At 49.3% G+C, this 14,832-nt stretch overlaps 1 protein-coding gene across 1 annotated transcript in view; it reads right to left on the reverse strand.

Annotated features, from left to right (window-relative positions):
- Positions 1-860: 860 nt before the first annotated feature.
- DIXDC1 (DIX domain containing 1) overlaps positions 861-14,832 on the reverse strand; it is a 66,415-nt gene continuing 52,443 nt past the window's right edge. Inside the window, exons 11-20 of the mRNA XM_054998391.1 lie at positions 14,363-14,467; positions 11,947-12,000; positions 11,144-11,236; positions 10,982-11,053; positions 10,113-10,199; positions 9,811-9,972; positions 8,048-8,114; positions 6,242-6,350; positions 5,951-6,059; positions 861-4,892 (exon numbers count right to left, since the gene is read on the reverse strand). Of these exons, the coding sequence (XP_054854366.1) occupies positions 4,812-4,892; positions 5,951-6,059; positions 6,242-6,350; positions 8,048-8,114; positions 9,811-9,972; positions 10,113-10,199; positions 10,982-11,053; positions 11,144-11,236; positions 11,947-12,000; positions 14,363-14,467 (939 nt within the window). The 3' untranslated portion in view covers positions 861-4,811. The remainder of the gene's footprint in view (positions 4,893-5,950; positions 6,060-6,241; positions 6,351-8,047; positions 8,115-9,810; positions 9,973-10,112; positions 10,200-10,981; positions 11,054-11,143; positions 11,237-11,946; positions 12,001-14,362; positions 14,468-14,832) is intronic.

The following is a 14,832-nucleotide window of genomic DNA, read 5'->3' on the forward strand; positions in this document are numbered from 1 at the left end:
TCGGTTGCGCATTCACACAACCATCCACACACGGTAGAATGACTTTATAAACTCAGTAGTTTATAGAAAATTTAAAATGAAATATTAGTGATGCATGGGGGCGCTAATAAAATCATACTGAGTCAACATAACCAAATCCAATCCATATCTAAGTCCATCTTTCATTGGGTTCCAAACCTGCTGTTTGAAAAATACCTAGTTTGGCACAAAATAACCTGCTGGCTAGTCAGGAGGCTGAGCCTGGAGTGTGCATGTATGTATGTGTGTGTGTGCAGGCAAGAGATTTGACATCGCAGAATACCAGATATCAAGGACGTGAGGTCGAGAGGTGAAGTATACTCTCGTGTTCAGGGCACAGCAGATGCCACTGCGGTGAGGAGGGTTCACATCACAGCTCACAAACAAACTGCTTGTTCCTTGACTTAACTTGAAGCCATGTCTGAAAAAGCAGACTGTAAGTCACTTAAGAGGTGCTAAGCTGATTTCCATTGCACAATTTCTTGCAAAACAAACAAACAAAATTGGCTGGCATAGCTATTTTTTGTATGCAAAGTGCTGGGATCCTACCCAAGTATCTTCAAAGTGTAATTCCTCCAGCTGCCAAAGCTTCCAGCCACCCAGAATCCAGAGTAGGAAACACCTGTTGTGTGGCTGCCTGCCCACTTTCTTAGATCAGAGCAAGGTTGCAACTCCGGCCACATCCTCACCAACTGACGACCTTCTTTCCTCAAGGACAACACAAAGACACGATGCACATCTCTGAGAAGAGTTCTTGTCCTCTTCTGGTGCATTCGGAAGACCTCTCTCCACTTCCTGCCCCCCAAAAGTGAAACCAGACTCCATTTGTGAACTCTCTTTATTGAAGATCCCCCTCCCCTTTAAAGTCTTGGTCCACAAATCTAAAGCATATCCAACTCTCACAGAACATCAATGAGTTTCAGACCCCTCTTGGCCAGTGCATAGGAAGGTGAGAGTAATACTTGTTTTAACAATAATGATTGCAAACTTCAGCATTTTTATGGAAAACAAAATATTTTACACAAAGCTTGCATGGCTGTGCTGCAAGGGCATTAAACCAGAAGAATTTCAAAAGGAAGGAGAACAAGTACCAGATTTCTGGGTAGAAATGTTGAGGGTAAATCGGAGATAACAGAACTAGCGCTTCCTTTGTAATCTGTTGTACTGCAACCTCTCACTTTAAAGAATTGATTCCCCCCCTCCCCCAAGGCTGTTTTGGGCCTTTTCCACTGAAAGGAGAGCAAACAGAAATTGGTGCATGGTTACATTACAAATGCATAAGGAATTCAAACCAGTTTAAGTGTCATGGCATCTCCCAGAGGATCCTGGAAACTTTTAATTTCATGGGGGTGCTGGAAATGGTTACGCTTCCTCGGAGGAGGACTGCCATTCCACAGGGAAGAGAAAATGTCTGTCAAGCTAGTATAAATACACCGTTAGTGCTACTGCAGGAACACCAAACCAGGGCACTGTATAGAGGTTAGCATGTAGAAGGTAGATTTGTGTCTAGGGGGAGATGTCAGTAGTAGAGAAATACTTGGTATGCTGCAGCTTGAGAATTAATGCTAAAAGATCTGGGCTGTAACCATGTGTGGACCTATCTATGATATACTTAAGCTTCAGCGAATTCAATGGTGGCCACGCGGACGCCGGTTATTCGCTCTGAGCTTGGTGCTGTTTTGAAGCACTTTTTTCTTTGCTTCCCCCAAGTGTTGCAGCTTCCCAGGTGTTCCCCGTCTCTTCTGCGATCCTTACCAAGCCTGATTTACTGCAATGATTTGGGAATGATCGTAGTAAAGCTGGAATGGACACCGGGAGGGTGGGGAATCCGGATTTTCCCAATCCCACTCCTACCCGAACCGTTTTCCCTGCCCCGAGCCCAACAATAACCATTCTCACCATGCTTCCACGGGCCTTTTTCAAGCTTTCATTTAAAAATAGTAATGGGCATTGATGTCACATTATATTGATATTTCAATGACCCATAACGATAACCTGTGAAAAAGCCCCTCCCCCAGTGGCGTGAGTTGGGGAGGGAAATAGTCACTGTGGGAACTGGGGCGGGGAAAATACGGGGAAACCCCGCATTGTGGAAGCCTACAATGGTGGTTGCAGCAACAGAGAAACCACATGAAAACATCACCAGACGGAACAGATCTGTATCAAGCAGCCAAACAATGTGCATAATCGCAGCGAGAGCATCCTTCAGTCTTTCCTGAGACGAGGGAGGATGTCAGCCCCCTCCCTGCCTCCCACCCCAGATTTCTGGCTGTGGGGAGGTAATACAATTTCAGTGACACATGCCCTGGCTGAAATAAACCTAGCTGTTTTCTTTGTCTTTTTTTAAGTAAAGGTAACGTCATGCCATCATTTTGCGTCCTACTAAAGTTCATGCAACAAAGAAACCAGTAATTCCACGACAAGAAGAAGGTTTTTTCCCCTTTATCCCTCATTGCACTCTTTCCTTCGGAATCCAGCAGACGCACAGAGGCTTGCGCTCTGAATGCTAACAGCCAAGGTGGATTCTCACAAGGGGAGGGGGGGTGAGAAAGGCACTCCCGCACTTTCTGTACACTGAGGGTGTGGCATCACAAGCAGCACACAAATACTGTTTATACAAGAAATTGCTGGCAAAATATAAAACCATTAAGAACCTGTCGTACCTTCATAATAAAATAAAGCTAGTTATGGAAGCCACTTTAGGTGGCATTAACAGGATGCTGTATAAAACATATAAGCGTCCTCTAGAAAAATGGATAAAATACAGTGCAGTTGTGGGCGCAGAAATATACAGAAAAAAGCACTTGCACAGGTATAAAAATATACACTTGTCCTTGAACCATGACGACAACGTCAACAGATACAAAATAATTCCAGAAAACAGGAACAGGTATACAAAAGGACACATCTGGATCTATAAAATGATAAAACCAGGTTTCCTTCAAATGTTCAGCCTCACACAAAAGGGGACGCAGACAGGCTGACACAGAGATGCTCGTTCAGGGAGTGCTGGATACATGCATCAAAAACATGCAGGGCTGTAGCCCAGTCCTCAAAGCACACCACGGGGATGCAAGGGCTGGTGAAGCAACATGGAGATGGGCTGGTAGAGCACTCAAGGAACTGGAGGGGAGAGGCCGAAACCCCAGCTGACCAAGAAGACAAGCCTGCTTTGCAGTTCAGCAAGGCCCAGGGCATGTGGACAGAGGATCTCTTCCCGTGTTCCCTGTTCAATGATCTACTGGGCAATGATCTACTGAAAACACAGGAACCTGAAGCCCCACCCCAGCGGACTAGGCTGCATGAAGCTGGGTGTGTTCCTTCCCTGGTACTGACTCCACTCAGCCTGTGATAGCTGCAGCCTCTTGGCTGGACTACCAGAGCATCAGTTTGTGGAGAACAGTAGCCAGTACATGAAGTGCTGCTCAAACTACAAGACGCCGTTTCTTCCACAAAACCTGCCCTAAATGTTACACTCTGCCTCCATCTCTGTTTCAATTTGATGATGTTACACTAGAAGTCAGAGATCGACCGTGAAGAGAAAGGGATCTTGAGGGTCAGTTCACACCACTGTCTGCAGCGACTGAAGACAAGCAGAGGACGTGGTCACAAGAGAAGCCGAAGTGCCTGTGAAAACACTTTCAATCCCGTTTTGCTTGAGGCAAACAAGTCAGATGATGCCGCCATAGGAGAAGGGAGCCCAAATGACTGCTGACCGTTTTAATCCAGAGATCAGGGAGGGCAGGAGGCTGGTGCCTCACTGCAGCTCTCTTGAGGAAGGTTCGCAGAGTGATCCTTCTTGCACCAGTCCCCCGGGGCGGAGATCCACCTGAATCTGAACCCTCTAGTGAAGGGTTCAGTCCCCGTCCCACGTGGGTCTCAACACAAGCTGACTAGAAAAGATATTGGTCGGTGGTGGGAGTGAGGCAACGATATGAACCCTGAGCTCTAAGAAACAGAGAAGCCACCAGGCCACGGCCCACCCTTCATTCGTTTACCATTTGGGCCTTCCGTTTTTTCTCGCTGTTCATCCAAGAGCATCGAGAGGGAAAGAGTGTGTGAGAGAGAGGCATGGACAGGAATCTTTTCTGCTGCTTGGTCCCTGGAGAAGAATTCTTGCAGGTTTCAGAGCTGAAACAGGGAACTTTCTGTGAAGGCAACACAGATATCAAGGAAAGGAGCAAAGATTCCTCACCCACATCCCAAAACGAAACCGCAGTTGTTTAGAGTCTTCCAGGACAGCAAAGCAAAATAGCAAAACTGTACGGATCACCCTGATAACAACAACACGGAGCGCAGTCCAACCCGCTGTTGCACTTCAGTGAAGGTTCTGTTGGGTTTCTGGTGCTGACAGAGCAGGGAGAGCTTCGCTGCCAGGAAAGGAGTCTGATGCAAAGGAGACAGCTGCCATGGCTCCGCTGCGCTCAGGCAGGTGCAGGTCCATCCGAAAGTGCAAGGTTCCTTGCAACACTGTATGCCACCAATGAAAGCGATCTGGATTACTGGCAGCAGCAGGGACAAGAAGCAGGGAGAAGCGCACAGGTAAGGCCAGTAGAGATGGAACAGAGAGAGGTGGTTTCTGAACTTCACAACATTTGGCCACGGAACTCAAGTGCCGGATGTCCTCCCATGTGGAGAAACGTTATACCCGTCGTCGTTTTGCAGAGAAGTCCATCTCTTTCTTTTGGCAGTTTGAATCAGATGCATCCCAGTTCACACCCTTTTTGGTCAGTACCTGACAAGTGCCACAGCCAGTGGCAGATCTTCACGGTAAAAGGTGTTCAGGGATCCGATTAGTTCTCCCCATGGTCCTCTTCCACCCAGGCGACAATCTTCCCTTCCCACCCAGGGATGATGTCATCGTCATGAAAAACCTACGAGAAAGGCAGAGAAAGAACCTGTTTGAGGATGTTTGGGTATCTGCTGGTCACCAGAAATGGCACAAGGTCAGCAGCTCTCTTTGCACTAGGCTTGGGCACTCCAAGGACATGTCCCGATTGGCACAGGTATAGAAAGCAAGCTGTGAGCCAGGAGTCTCCAGTCCAAAATGCACCTCACCCATCAACTTGCTTGCCACTGTTCTTTCAGCCTCGACACAACTGACCTATGGAGAACGTAACCATACCAGTTTACCCCACAAAGCATATATAAGCAGTAAGTATTACTGCCGTTACGAATCGGATGATTATCAGTGTAGGGACTGATAATCACTTCTTTCCCTCCTTACAGATGGAAGTTGGCTGAGGCAGCCACAGTGAGAGCCAAGGCTGCCCTAAATGAGTCCACAGCAGAGCATGGACCTGCAGCCCAGGTGTCCGGAGATGCCAGGTGGTTCTCTGCTCCCCACACTCCCTTGGCTTTTTGGCAAGTGTGCCCTTGTTTGACCTGAAAGCTGAAGTACGCGTGCATACTGTGGAATCTCACAGGTTTTGCATTATTTTCTGTTTCCTGCAATGCAACGGGACTCTTTCATACCTGCACAAAATCAGCAGTAACACGCAAACAGGCTGCAGCCTAGCAAATGACAATCAGACTTCAATATTTAACCGCTCTGTCAAAAAAATTGTATTACCTGAGCTGAGTGCAGCAAAATTCTGTCCTCCTCGAGCTAAACCAAATAGGATCCCAGTAGAGCTCTGGTGCTCTACTGATGGATACCCGCAACAGCTGGTTTGTTTGCAGACCTCACTCTGCCTCGAGCCCTCAAGGGATGGCAGGAGGTAGGCAGGCTGTGCTTTAGGGTGAGATTCCTCCATCCCCTTTCCTCCCTGCCATGATGCAGGCCAGGCAGGAGCACATGGAGATAAGGAAGTGCCCTCCTCGGTCCACTTTCATTTTGTCTCCCTCTTCAAGCGGATGGTGCTCGGCATACAGTGCCCCCCTCCCCACAAAACAAAGCTGGAAGGGAGTCCCAGGCAGAGACTGCTCCTACCTCCTCTTTGACAGTGCCAAATTCCGGATCCAGGGCCTTGAAATGGTACCGGTGCATTCCTTCCCGATCAATAGCTGCTTTGAAGTCCCTTAGAGTCACCTCACCTAGCCTGTTCACACAAGAGCAGAAAGGAGGTTACAGATGGCCCCACTGAGAGCTTGTGGCCTGGAACTGGGCCTGGCCTCTTGGGTGCATCCAGCACACTGCCTGCAGGGAGAGAGTCCCACCGAGAAGCAAAGAAGCAAAGCAATTTCCCACTGCAAGGACATAAGGTAGGGCTGCTGGCCTTACCTCTTTGGTATGTTGACCATGAAAGGTGTGAGGGAACGATCCGTGAAATAAAGCACTTTGGTGCAGGTGCTGCTGCTCATCGCGGGGGTGCTGTGAGAATGAGGCAGTTCTGCAAAGAAAGGAAGCCATGGGCAGTGAGAAAACAGCCTCCCTAATGCATGGAAGAACACGCTTTGAATGCAGAAAACCCTGAATTCAGTCCCCATCTAAAAAAAAAAAATCCAGTAGGATTTTGGGTGGCAGAACTGAGGAGCACTAAAAATAGTTCTGCCAAGGCCCCTGGAAAGCTGCAGCTAGCAAGAGTAGGGGGCAGTGAGCAGATGGCCCAATGGCCTGACTTGCTATATAAAACAACTTCATACATTCCTCATACGAGAGGCTAGAGAAAGAAAGCATGTGCCCAGAGAAGCATCATCAGCCATCACCAACAGGACTGTGGGATGTTCCATAGCATTACACCAAGGAACTTTGCCCAAGATGTTCATGGCAAGTCCCAACCTATCTGAAGCAGCAGTTGGGGTTTCTCTTTGTTTGTTTGTTTCGCCAGGCTCAAAGCACAACTCCTGCCCCCCAAAATCAGGGGAGCAAAATCAGGGGAAGCAGTGCTCATATGTGGACTGCAAGGGCTGAATTTGCACCCGGGGTTCTTCTTTGTCTCCTTTTCAAAACAGTCACATGGATGCATCCTCATACTATATCTATACTGTTTTCCCATAGACGAGTTGCAGAAAGCGAGGCTGTGGGGCTCCTGCAGGGCATTTAAACAGGAAAAATGCAACATGGGATAGCCGCATCGCCATGGCATGGACAGTTGGCACCACACTGGTGCAGGCAGGGACACAGCATGGACCGTGGAGGCACAAACCCAAAGCACTGTTTGCTGATGAGCGGTTTAAATGCTCCCCTTTTCCTTTTGCTTCAAGCTTAATTTATTACTTATGAATTAGTTGCTAATTGTCCATTCTTGTTTGGGGGAGGCTGGAGAATTAAGTATGGCTTTACAGTTGAAGGCACACCCCTTCATTATTCTTCTAATTTTATATTGGTTATAGGAAATTATGATAATGTAAACATGAGCAGTGACTTTGCCTGCAATGTGAAAAAGCAAGACTTAACCGTACTGAATTCCCACTCACTCAACCCCTAAATAAGAGCAGATAATTAAAACTTGTTTAGTGAACACCATGGCTGGCTGTGAAGACAACAGTAAGTAATTAATTTGGTTGTAAATTAAAAGGACGAAAGAAAAATTGCTGAGAAGCAGAAGGTTTGCTGATGGGACTGACTTCCAAGCAAATATATAACAGGCCCGTCTGCTGGGTTTTTCTGGAACTCCAGTTTCAGCCCTGCTTCTGGCTTAGTGAGGAACAGTGATATTTCAGCAGTGCAAAACTACATTTCTGTAGACAGTCCCCAAAAAAACCCCTTTGAGTGTTTGGCCATCCCATCCATCAAGCAATGGAAGAGCACAGCAAAAAGAGGCAGCGCTACCAGCCATAGCCACTAGAGGACAGAACTGGCTTGTAATGAAGCCCCTTCGACATTGCAATGTGGCATTTCCTCCTTGATCTCCAAATATGAATTACGACGGTTCATCCTTTATGCCGAAGAACTGCCCAAGAGCTATAACAATCTCCTAACTACTGAATCCAGGCAGATTCCCACAAGCAAGCACGACGAAGACAAGGGGAACCACGGCTAAGAGAGGAAGACGGAAATGAGAAGAGGGGGAGGTGAAAGCTGTAGCCTCCAAAGCTTGAAACTGCCAGCTGGCTGGGAGGAGGGCGACTCTGGAACTGCACTCACTGGAATTAGAGGGCCAGGAGTCTTGGTACTCATTGGCTGGGTGGCGGGCAGGTGACTTCCCTCGACCCTAGGCAGGAAAAAAGGAAACCAAAAGAAAAAATAAAGGTAACGAATTCTGCACGTGCTCACAGGCACTCATTATTTGAAAGGAGGACCAAGAGTTTGGAGCTAATGTCTAGTGGTGGCGCCACCCAGAGGCCCAAGATTAACAAACTGAACTCTCTTCTCTGTGGATGAGGAGGAGCCGTAGAAAGTGATTTTTTTTCTTGACTGGGTGGAAAGGCCCACTACAAAACCCAGGGTCTACTGGGCTTCCCATTTTGACAGCCGACTCTCTACTGGTCCCTCTTCCCCCATTGCTGAGCAGAGCAAGCAAAGGAAGAGGACAGAGGATGTGGGCAGCGGGTCTGGTTTGCCTGCCACATAACAGCCAAATGCAAGAGACACAACCCCATCCTCCGACTGAAAGGTCACCGGAAAGAAAAACAACAGATGGGTTGCGCTGATTAAAGGTCCTAATATGCAAGCCTGCACCAATTGAGGCAAAGGCACTCTGTGTCCATCATGTCAGCAAAGCAACCCCCCCCCCCCCCCGAGGACAAAAATAGGCGGCACCAGGCTTGTTTCAAAGGCCCCACAGCAGCAGCAGCCCATAGAGGTTTCTTTAGCCTCCAGATGGCAAGTGACTCGTACCCTTTCTGCTCCTAGGAGAGGAATCTCCCACCTCAAGGGTGCAAGTAGTCTGCCGAAAGGTGTGTGGCCAACCAGAACAGGAACGGGTGCCTAGAACAGGGCACATCTCCCCATTCCACCTTTTTGAACCTCCAAGGGCAGCTATGCCAGGCAGCCTCCAGATGTCCTTCAGCTCCCTGTCTTCACATCCTAAACCAGGAAGAGATCCTGGGACTCCCCAAATCTTTCAGCCTCCTCCCTGCCCCTTTCTTTGATACCGGAAAGATATTTAGCTCTCGTTGGTGTTGGGAGTTCAATTCCTGCCCCTCATGTTGGCCTGCATTGCCTCACAGGCTGGCACGGACCTGCGTCGGCCTCCTCCCTTATCATGCAGGCAGTGCCGTTTGGGACTCCAGCAAGCCAAACGCGCCCTGAGACGAGCTGAGTCAGGGGAAGGAAGGGCTGCAGCTCAGGGCGCTTGCTTTGCAGCAAGAAGCTCCCAGGTGGAGCCTCTGCTCTCTCCACTTAGGGTTTCAGGAAGCAGATGACGGGAAAGGCTATTTTTCGCCTGAGGTCTTGGAGACCCGTTGCTGATCAGAGACTTTAGCAATGAGTGAGATGGACCCATGATCTGATGGTATAAGGCTGTTTCACTGGTGCACTGGGCCCTCGCCAGTGGTAAAGTGCATTGCCGCCAGTGCGCCATCCTTGTGAGCGTAGATGCACCTATGAGCTTAGAAGACCTGCCCTCTGGCTGATTGCTCTAACATTGAAGCAGGAAGAAGCTCTTTGCAGACCTGCGTAAGCAGGGACATCCCAGGTGATCAGATTGCAAGAGGGATCCTGGGGCTATGTGCCATAGACTCTCAGCACATGGCAAGCAAGAAGGGATCACAGATCAACGGTACTGGACCGGAAGGCCATTTCCTACTTTGGCAGGATCACAGACAATCCCCTCCCACATGCAGGTGACCTCATTTCATCCCGATCAAAACGTCCTGCCAACAGAGCAGGCGTGTTGCAAGAGCTGCTGACAGAGTGACAGCCCCTCTGGGTGAACCACCAAGCCAGGCCCCGGGAATGCCTCTTACCCTTCTCTCCTGCCTCTTCTGCACCTCCAGGCGGTGTAATCTCTCCATTAGGCTGGAGATGCCCTGCTCCAGGCTGTCGATGGTGTGGTGCTGGGGGTCGTGCCCACTGAAGCTGTTCCGCAAACTCCGCAGGGCCTCGCGCACCAGTTGCAGGTCATTGGTCTGGCCAAGCAGGTGGCAGAAATCAGAGAAGGCAGAAGCTGATGGCCTGCACTCTTTGCCCCCACGTTCCCAGTTCCCATCTCTCTGCCAGGCAAGGATATTCCACGGAGACCCAAGGGAGGAGGAGGAAAGATACTTACCCCTCTGTGAGTCGTGGAAGCTGCTCCTTTTCCTGAGGGCGGAAGGAAGCCATTGCTCTGAGAGCTGTGGTTGCTGTAGACAATTACCTGCTTGGCAAGATAAAAACATACCCCCAACCATCAGAGGCCAGGCCGGGCCTTCCCTCACAAGGAATTATCAAGGAGTCAAAATATATTAAGCAATCCAACTTCATTTGCCACCCTATTCTCTAGGTGATCAAGGGTGAAGATAGATGTAGTATTTGGGGGAGCACTGGAGACAGTTTGGAAGCACTCTCAGGGCACTCAATCCACAAGCACCATTCTTTCATCTCTGTAGGGCCCTGCTTGGGGAGGGGGGAAGAACCATTTGCAACTGGGCAGCAAAAGCTGATTGTGCCATTGGCTGGTGCCCATGATGACACTAAGCAACTCCCACCACCACTTCCCAGAGTCAGTTTGCTCTTTAAAAATAATGTCTCTCTTTTTAAAAAAAATTAGTAAGTCAAAGGATGTTAACCGGGAGCATATGTGACACTTTTTATACTTAAAAAGGTAGAGGGGCTGCTTGAAGCATGGGGGGAGGGGAGGGACTGATCGCTGAGCCAGTGTTTGGTGGTTTGGTAGACATCGGCCATTTCAGCTGCAAAGCCCGGAGGGTGCTGTGTTCAGCTCACAGCTGAGAAACCCGCTGTGAATCTTTTCATATCATGTCTGTCTTTTCCCAGCAGTCCAGTCTTAAGAAGCTGCTGTTCTGTCTACTGTGTGCAATCAGAAGTTGATCCAGCTAAACAACTGGAAAAGCCTCCAACACAAGCCAAACGAGGAAAGCCTCCTTCCACCCAATGTAGCCTCTGCAAGCCCTCTCCAGCTGTTAAAGACTCACGCACCTCCTCGGCGTCCTTCTTCATACACTGAGCCAGCAGGGCTTCTTTGTGCTCCAGCTCTCGTTCCAAATCTGCCTGTAGAGGGGAGAAGCGGGTCAACGGGTAGCAGGGCCCAGACAGCCGGGATGAGGGCAGGTCTGGCAGGCGGGGGTGGGGGTGTCATACCTGCTGGTAGCTGGCCTCGGAGAGTTGCCGCAGCATCTCATCCATCTTGGCCTGGTGCTGGTGCAAGCGCCGATCCTTCTGGCCCAGCTCCTTCTGCAACACAGAGAGAACGGGGAAACTCAGCAATAACAACATTCAGTTTATATACCGCCCTTCGGGATAATTTAATGCGGTTTACAAAGTGTGTTATTGTCACCCTCACAACAAAAGGAGGGAAGGGCATGCCTGGCAGTGGTCAGCACAGCCCATGCAGCTGTAGCTTCTTTGGAAAGGTCACCCGGGTCCCTGGGGTGCTGGGCTGCTTGAATGTCGCAGGGACACAGCACAACTCGGCCACAAGCCAAGGAGCCAAGAGAGCAAAAGAGGCAGAGTTGTAGAGGCACCAAGGACAGATCTGGGGGCTTGCCATCATTCCAATGGCCCCACAGCCCCTCCCGGACCCTGGAAAGGCAGGAAGACTCCCTTATTCTGACAGCGTAAGAAGAGCCCTGCTGGCTCAGACCAGGGGCCCATCTAGTCCCGCTTCCTGGCTCACACAGAGGCCAACCAGCTACTCAGGAGGGCCAACGACAGGGAACGGAGGCAGCGGCCTTCGCCTGCCCCTTGCCTCTGCTGTTCAGAAGCTGACTGCCTCTGGATGTGGAGGTTCCTTTTAGTCGCCAGGAGGAGCAGCCACTGACAGACCTCTCCTCCACAGATGTCCATTTCAAAGCTGTCTATGCCGTGTCCGCCGCTACATCCTCTGGCAGCAAATTCCACTTTTTAACCACTCGCTGTGTAAAGAAGCGTTTCCTTTTCCTTACTTTGCATTCCGCCAGCAGTCGATTCCTCTCTTCCAGCTTCCTCTGCAGCTCGGCCTGCGTAAATACAAGTTGCCCTGTGAGGTGAGTGTGTCGCTGGCCTCTAGGAACCAAGCCCAACATTCACAACACACCCCGAAGCCAATGAGAGCAAAGCATGGCATGAGCTTCACAGATGCACTGCCTGTCTTCCAGGCCCTTCAGTGCCTGTTGCTGTCTCTTCTACACAGCACAAAAGACAGGCCGATGGGTGTGGCTCTACTGGGGGGACAGAACAGGTCCCCCACTTAAAGCCCTGCCCTCTGTGCCCTCGCTTTCAGAGGGGAGGCAGGGCTTTTTCAGCAGTGGCATCGCACCTGTGGAACGCCCTTCCCCATGAGGCTTCTTGCTTTGTTTCAGGCACCCAACCAAACCTTGCCTGTTCACCCAGGTTTTAATTAAGAGACTGCTGGTTGTTGTGGGTTTTCCGGGCTGTATTGCCGTGGTCTTGGAGACTGGAAACACTTCGGAACAAGAAAGCGCATCTACTCTGTTCTTTAACCTTTCTCCTACGCTGCAGGGACACAAGAACCGTTCCAGCTTTTCTCACAACAAAAAGAATCTTCAAAACCACACAGGCGAACCGCATTTATGACCGTCTAGAACAGGCCCCCTTACGTGAGAGACCAAGACCACGGCAATACAGCCCGGAAAACCCACAACAACCATCGTTCTCCGGCCGTGAAAGCCTTCGACAATACATAAGAGACTGCTCTTTTCATGCCATTTTAGACGGGAAACTGATCTTAAGCAGTCAGCAGCCCTATTTTTATGATCTATGTTTTCAAGCTGGGCTGGGACTTGTTAAATGTTGGACTTCAATGAGTATCTTTTGATGCTTTGTTTTTATTGCTTCTGTTTTGTAAGTTGCCGAGGGCAGCTTCCTGGAAGGGTGGCATAAACACTTTCTAAATAAGTAACAAACTCCCCTTGTCCCAGCCCCGTGGCCCTAGTTCTGAGCTGAGCATGGGTTGCAGCTGGTTTTTAACATCAAAGTCCACCCTGGGAGACCCAGTCACAGACATGCGCTGTCTCAGTGCGATGTGCCGTTTGGCTCCTCTGTGCTTGCTGTGCGTGGCACACGATGATCTCGATAGGGCCTGGCGGCCTCTGTGGGGACTGGCAGGACTGGGAAGGCTTGCAGGCCTGTTCTAATTCTTTTTGTGGCCCACAAGTGTTGCCTCCCAGCTGGGTCTGAGGAGGGGCTTTGATAAGCCTGACTGTATGGAAGGAAGCTGGCCATGCCGGGCATATTCAGGAAGTCCTTGGTTTGTTGCAGTGCCTTTCACCACCTGGGTTTGGTTACTGCTGGCCCTTCAGCTCCACCAGCCACAGATCTGCCCACTTTCTAACTCACCCCAAAGCTGGCTGAGCCCCTTGCTCCATGGCCTCAACCGAGGCTGCCTGCAGTATAAGAAGAATACGCAGAAAGAAAAGAAGTGGAAGAAGCACAATCGTAATCACAAAATACAATTATATTCCACAAAATTACATTTGCAAACTCCACAAACGTGCAGAATCACAATTCTTCCGCTACAATAGGTAAATGTGATACAAAAAATTCAAGCTGCAATACATGTAGGCAATAGGCTATGTAGAGGTACCAGTCAAGAGTCCAATTAAAGACCGATCGTGGTCATATTAAGTAACAGTGTGAATGCGTATACAAAAGCCAGTGCTGCAAGCAGATAATTGGTGAAGTAAGTGGATGGCAACGAGTATGAGCCGGCAGTCTTTCTTCGCTCGTTTCAGACTGCAATGTCTTTCTTCAGGCCACCATATATCAAGGAAAAAATTTTTTCAATCCATTCAATTCCACCAGAGTACCGCATCCGTAATACCATAAGTTATCCAATTGGATAACTTATGGTATTACGGTGACATTGGATAACTTATGGTATTACGGATGCGGTACTCTGGTGGAATTGAATGGATTGAAAAAATTTTTTCCTTGATATATGGTGGCCTGAAGAAAGACATTGCAGTCTGAAACGAGCGAAGAAAGACTGCCGGCTCATACTCGTTGCCATCCACTTACTTCACCAATTATCTGCTTGCAGCACTGGCTTTTGTATACGCATTCACACTGTTACTTAATATGACCACGATCGGTCTTTAATTGGACTCTTGACTGGTACCTCTACATAGCCTATTGCCTACATGTATTGCAGCTTGAATTTTTTGTATCACATTTACCTATTGTAGCGGAAGAATTGTGATTCTGCACGTTTGTGGAGTTTGCAAATGTAATTTTGTGGAATATAATTGTATTTTGTGATTACGATTGTGCTTCTTCCACTTCTTTTCTTTCTGCGTATTCTTGTATTGGAAGTGGAACTCCCCCTCTTGTTTTGTTGCAGTATAAGAAGGACATGCTCACATGCTGGCTGTGCAGCTCTTCCTTATCCATGCTGGTTCTCAGCAGCTCTTGCTTCAGCTGAAGAATCAGGGCGTCCTGCTGGGCCAGCCGCTGCTGCAAGGCATCCTGGGAAAACAAATGCATCCTCTTAAAAGATCTACAGGTGCAACAGGGTGAGTGAGCAGCACAAAGGCAGAGGAGAAGGCCAGGTCACAGCAACTGGGTCTGGAGGAAAGAAACATGTACATATCACCCCAGGTGAGCATGTTAGGCCTAAGCCCAAACTCCCCACCACCACTGAGCTTGTAATCTGCTAATTTGCCAGCATCTGCAACGGCCTCTCTGCCAGTGGCAAAGGTGAAGAAATGCTTGGTCCCTGGAGGCTCTTTTAGGTTGGCACAGAGTCACCACCTGGCTGCAGTATAAGTTCCCCCCCCCATGAGGCAGAAAGAGGCATGTGTCAGCCACAGCCGCAGGGCTGAGAACATAAA

Source organism: Eublepharis macularius, chromosome 14 (assembly GCF_028583425.1).
Source record: "Eublepharis macularius isolate TG4126 chromosome 14, MPM_Emac_v1.0, whole genome shotgun sequence".
NCBI classification, from domain to species: Eukaryota; Metazoa; Chordata; class Lepidosauria; order Squamata; family Eublepharidae; genus Eublepharis; species Eublepharis macularius.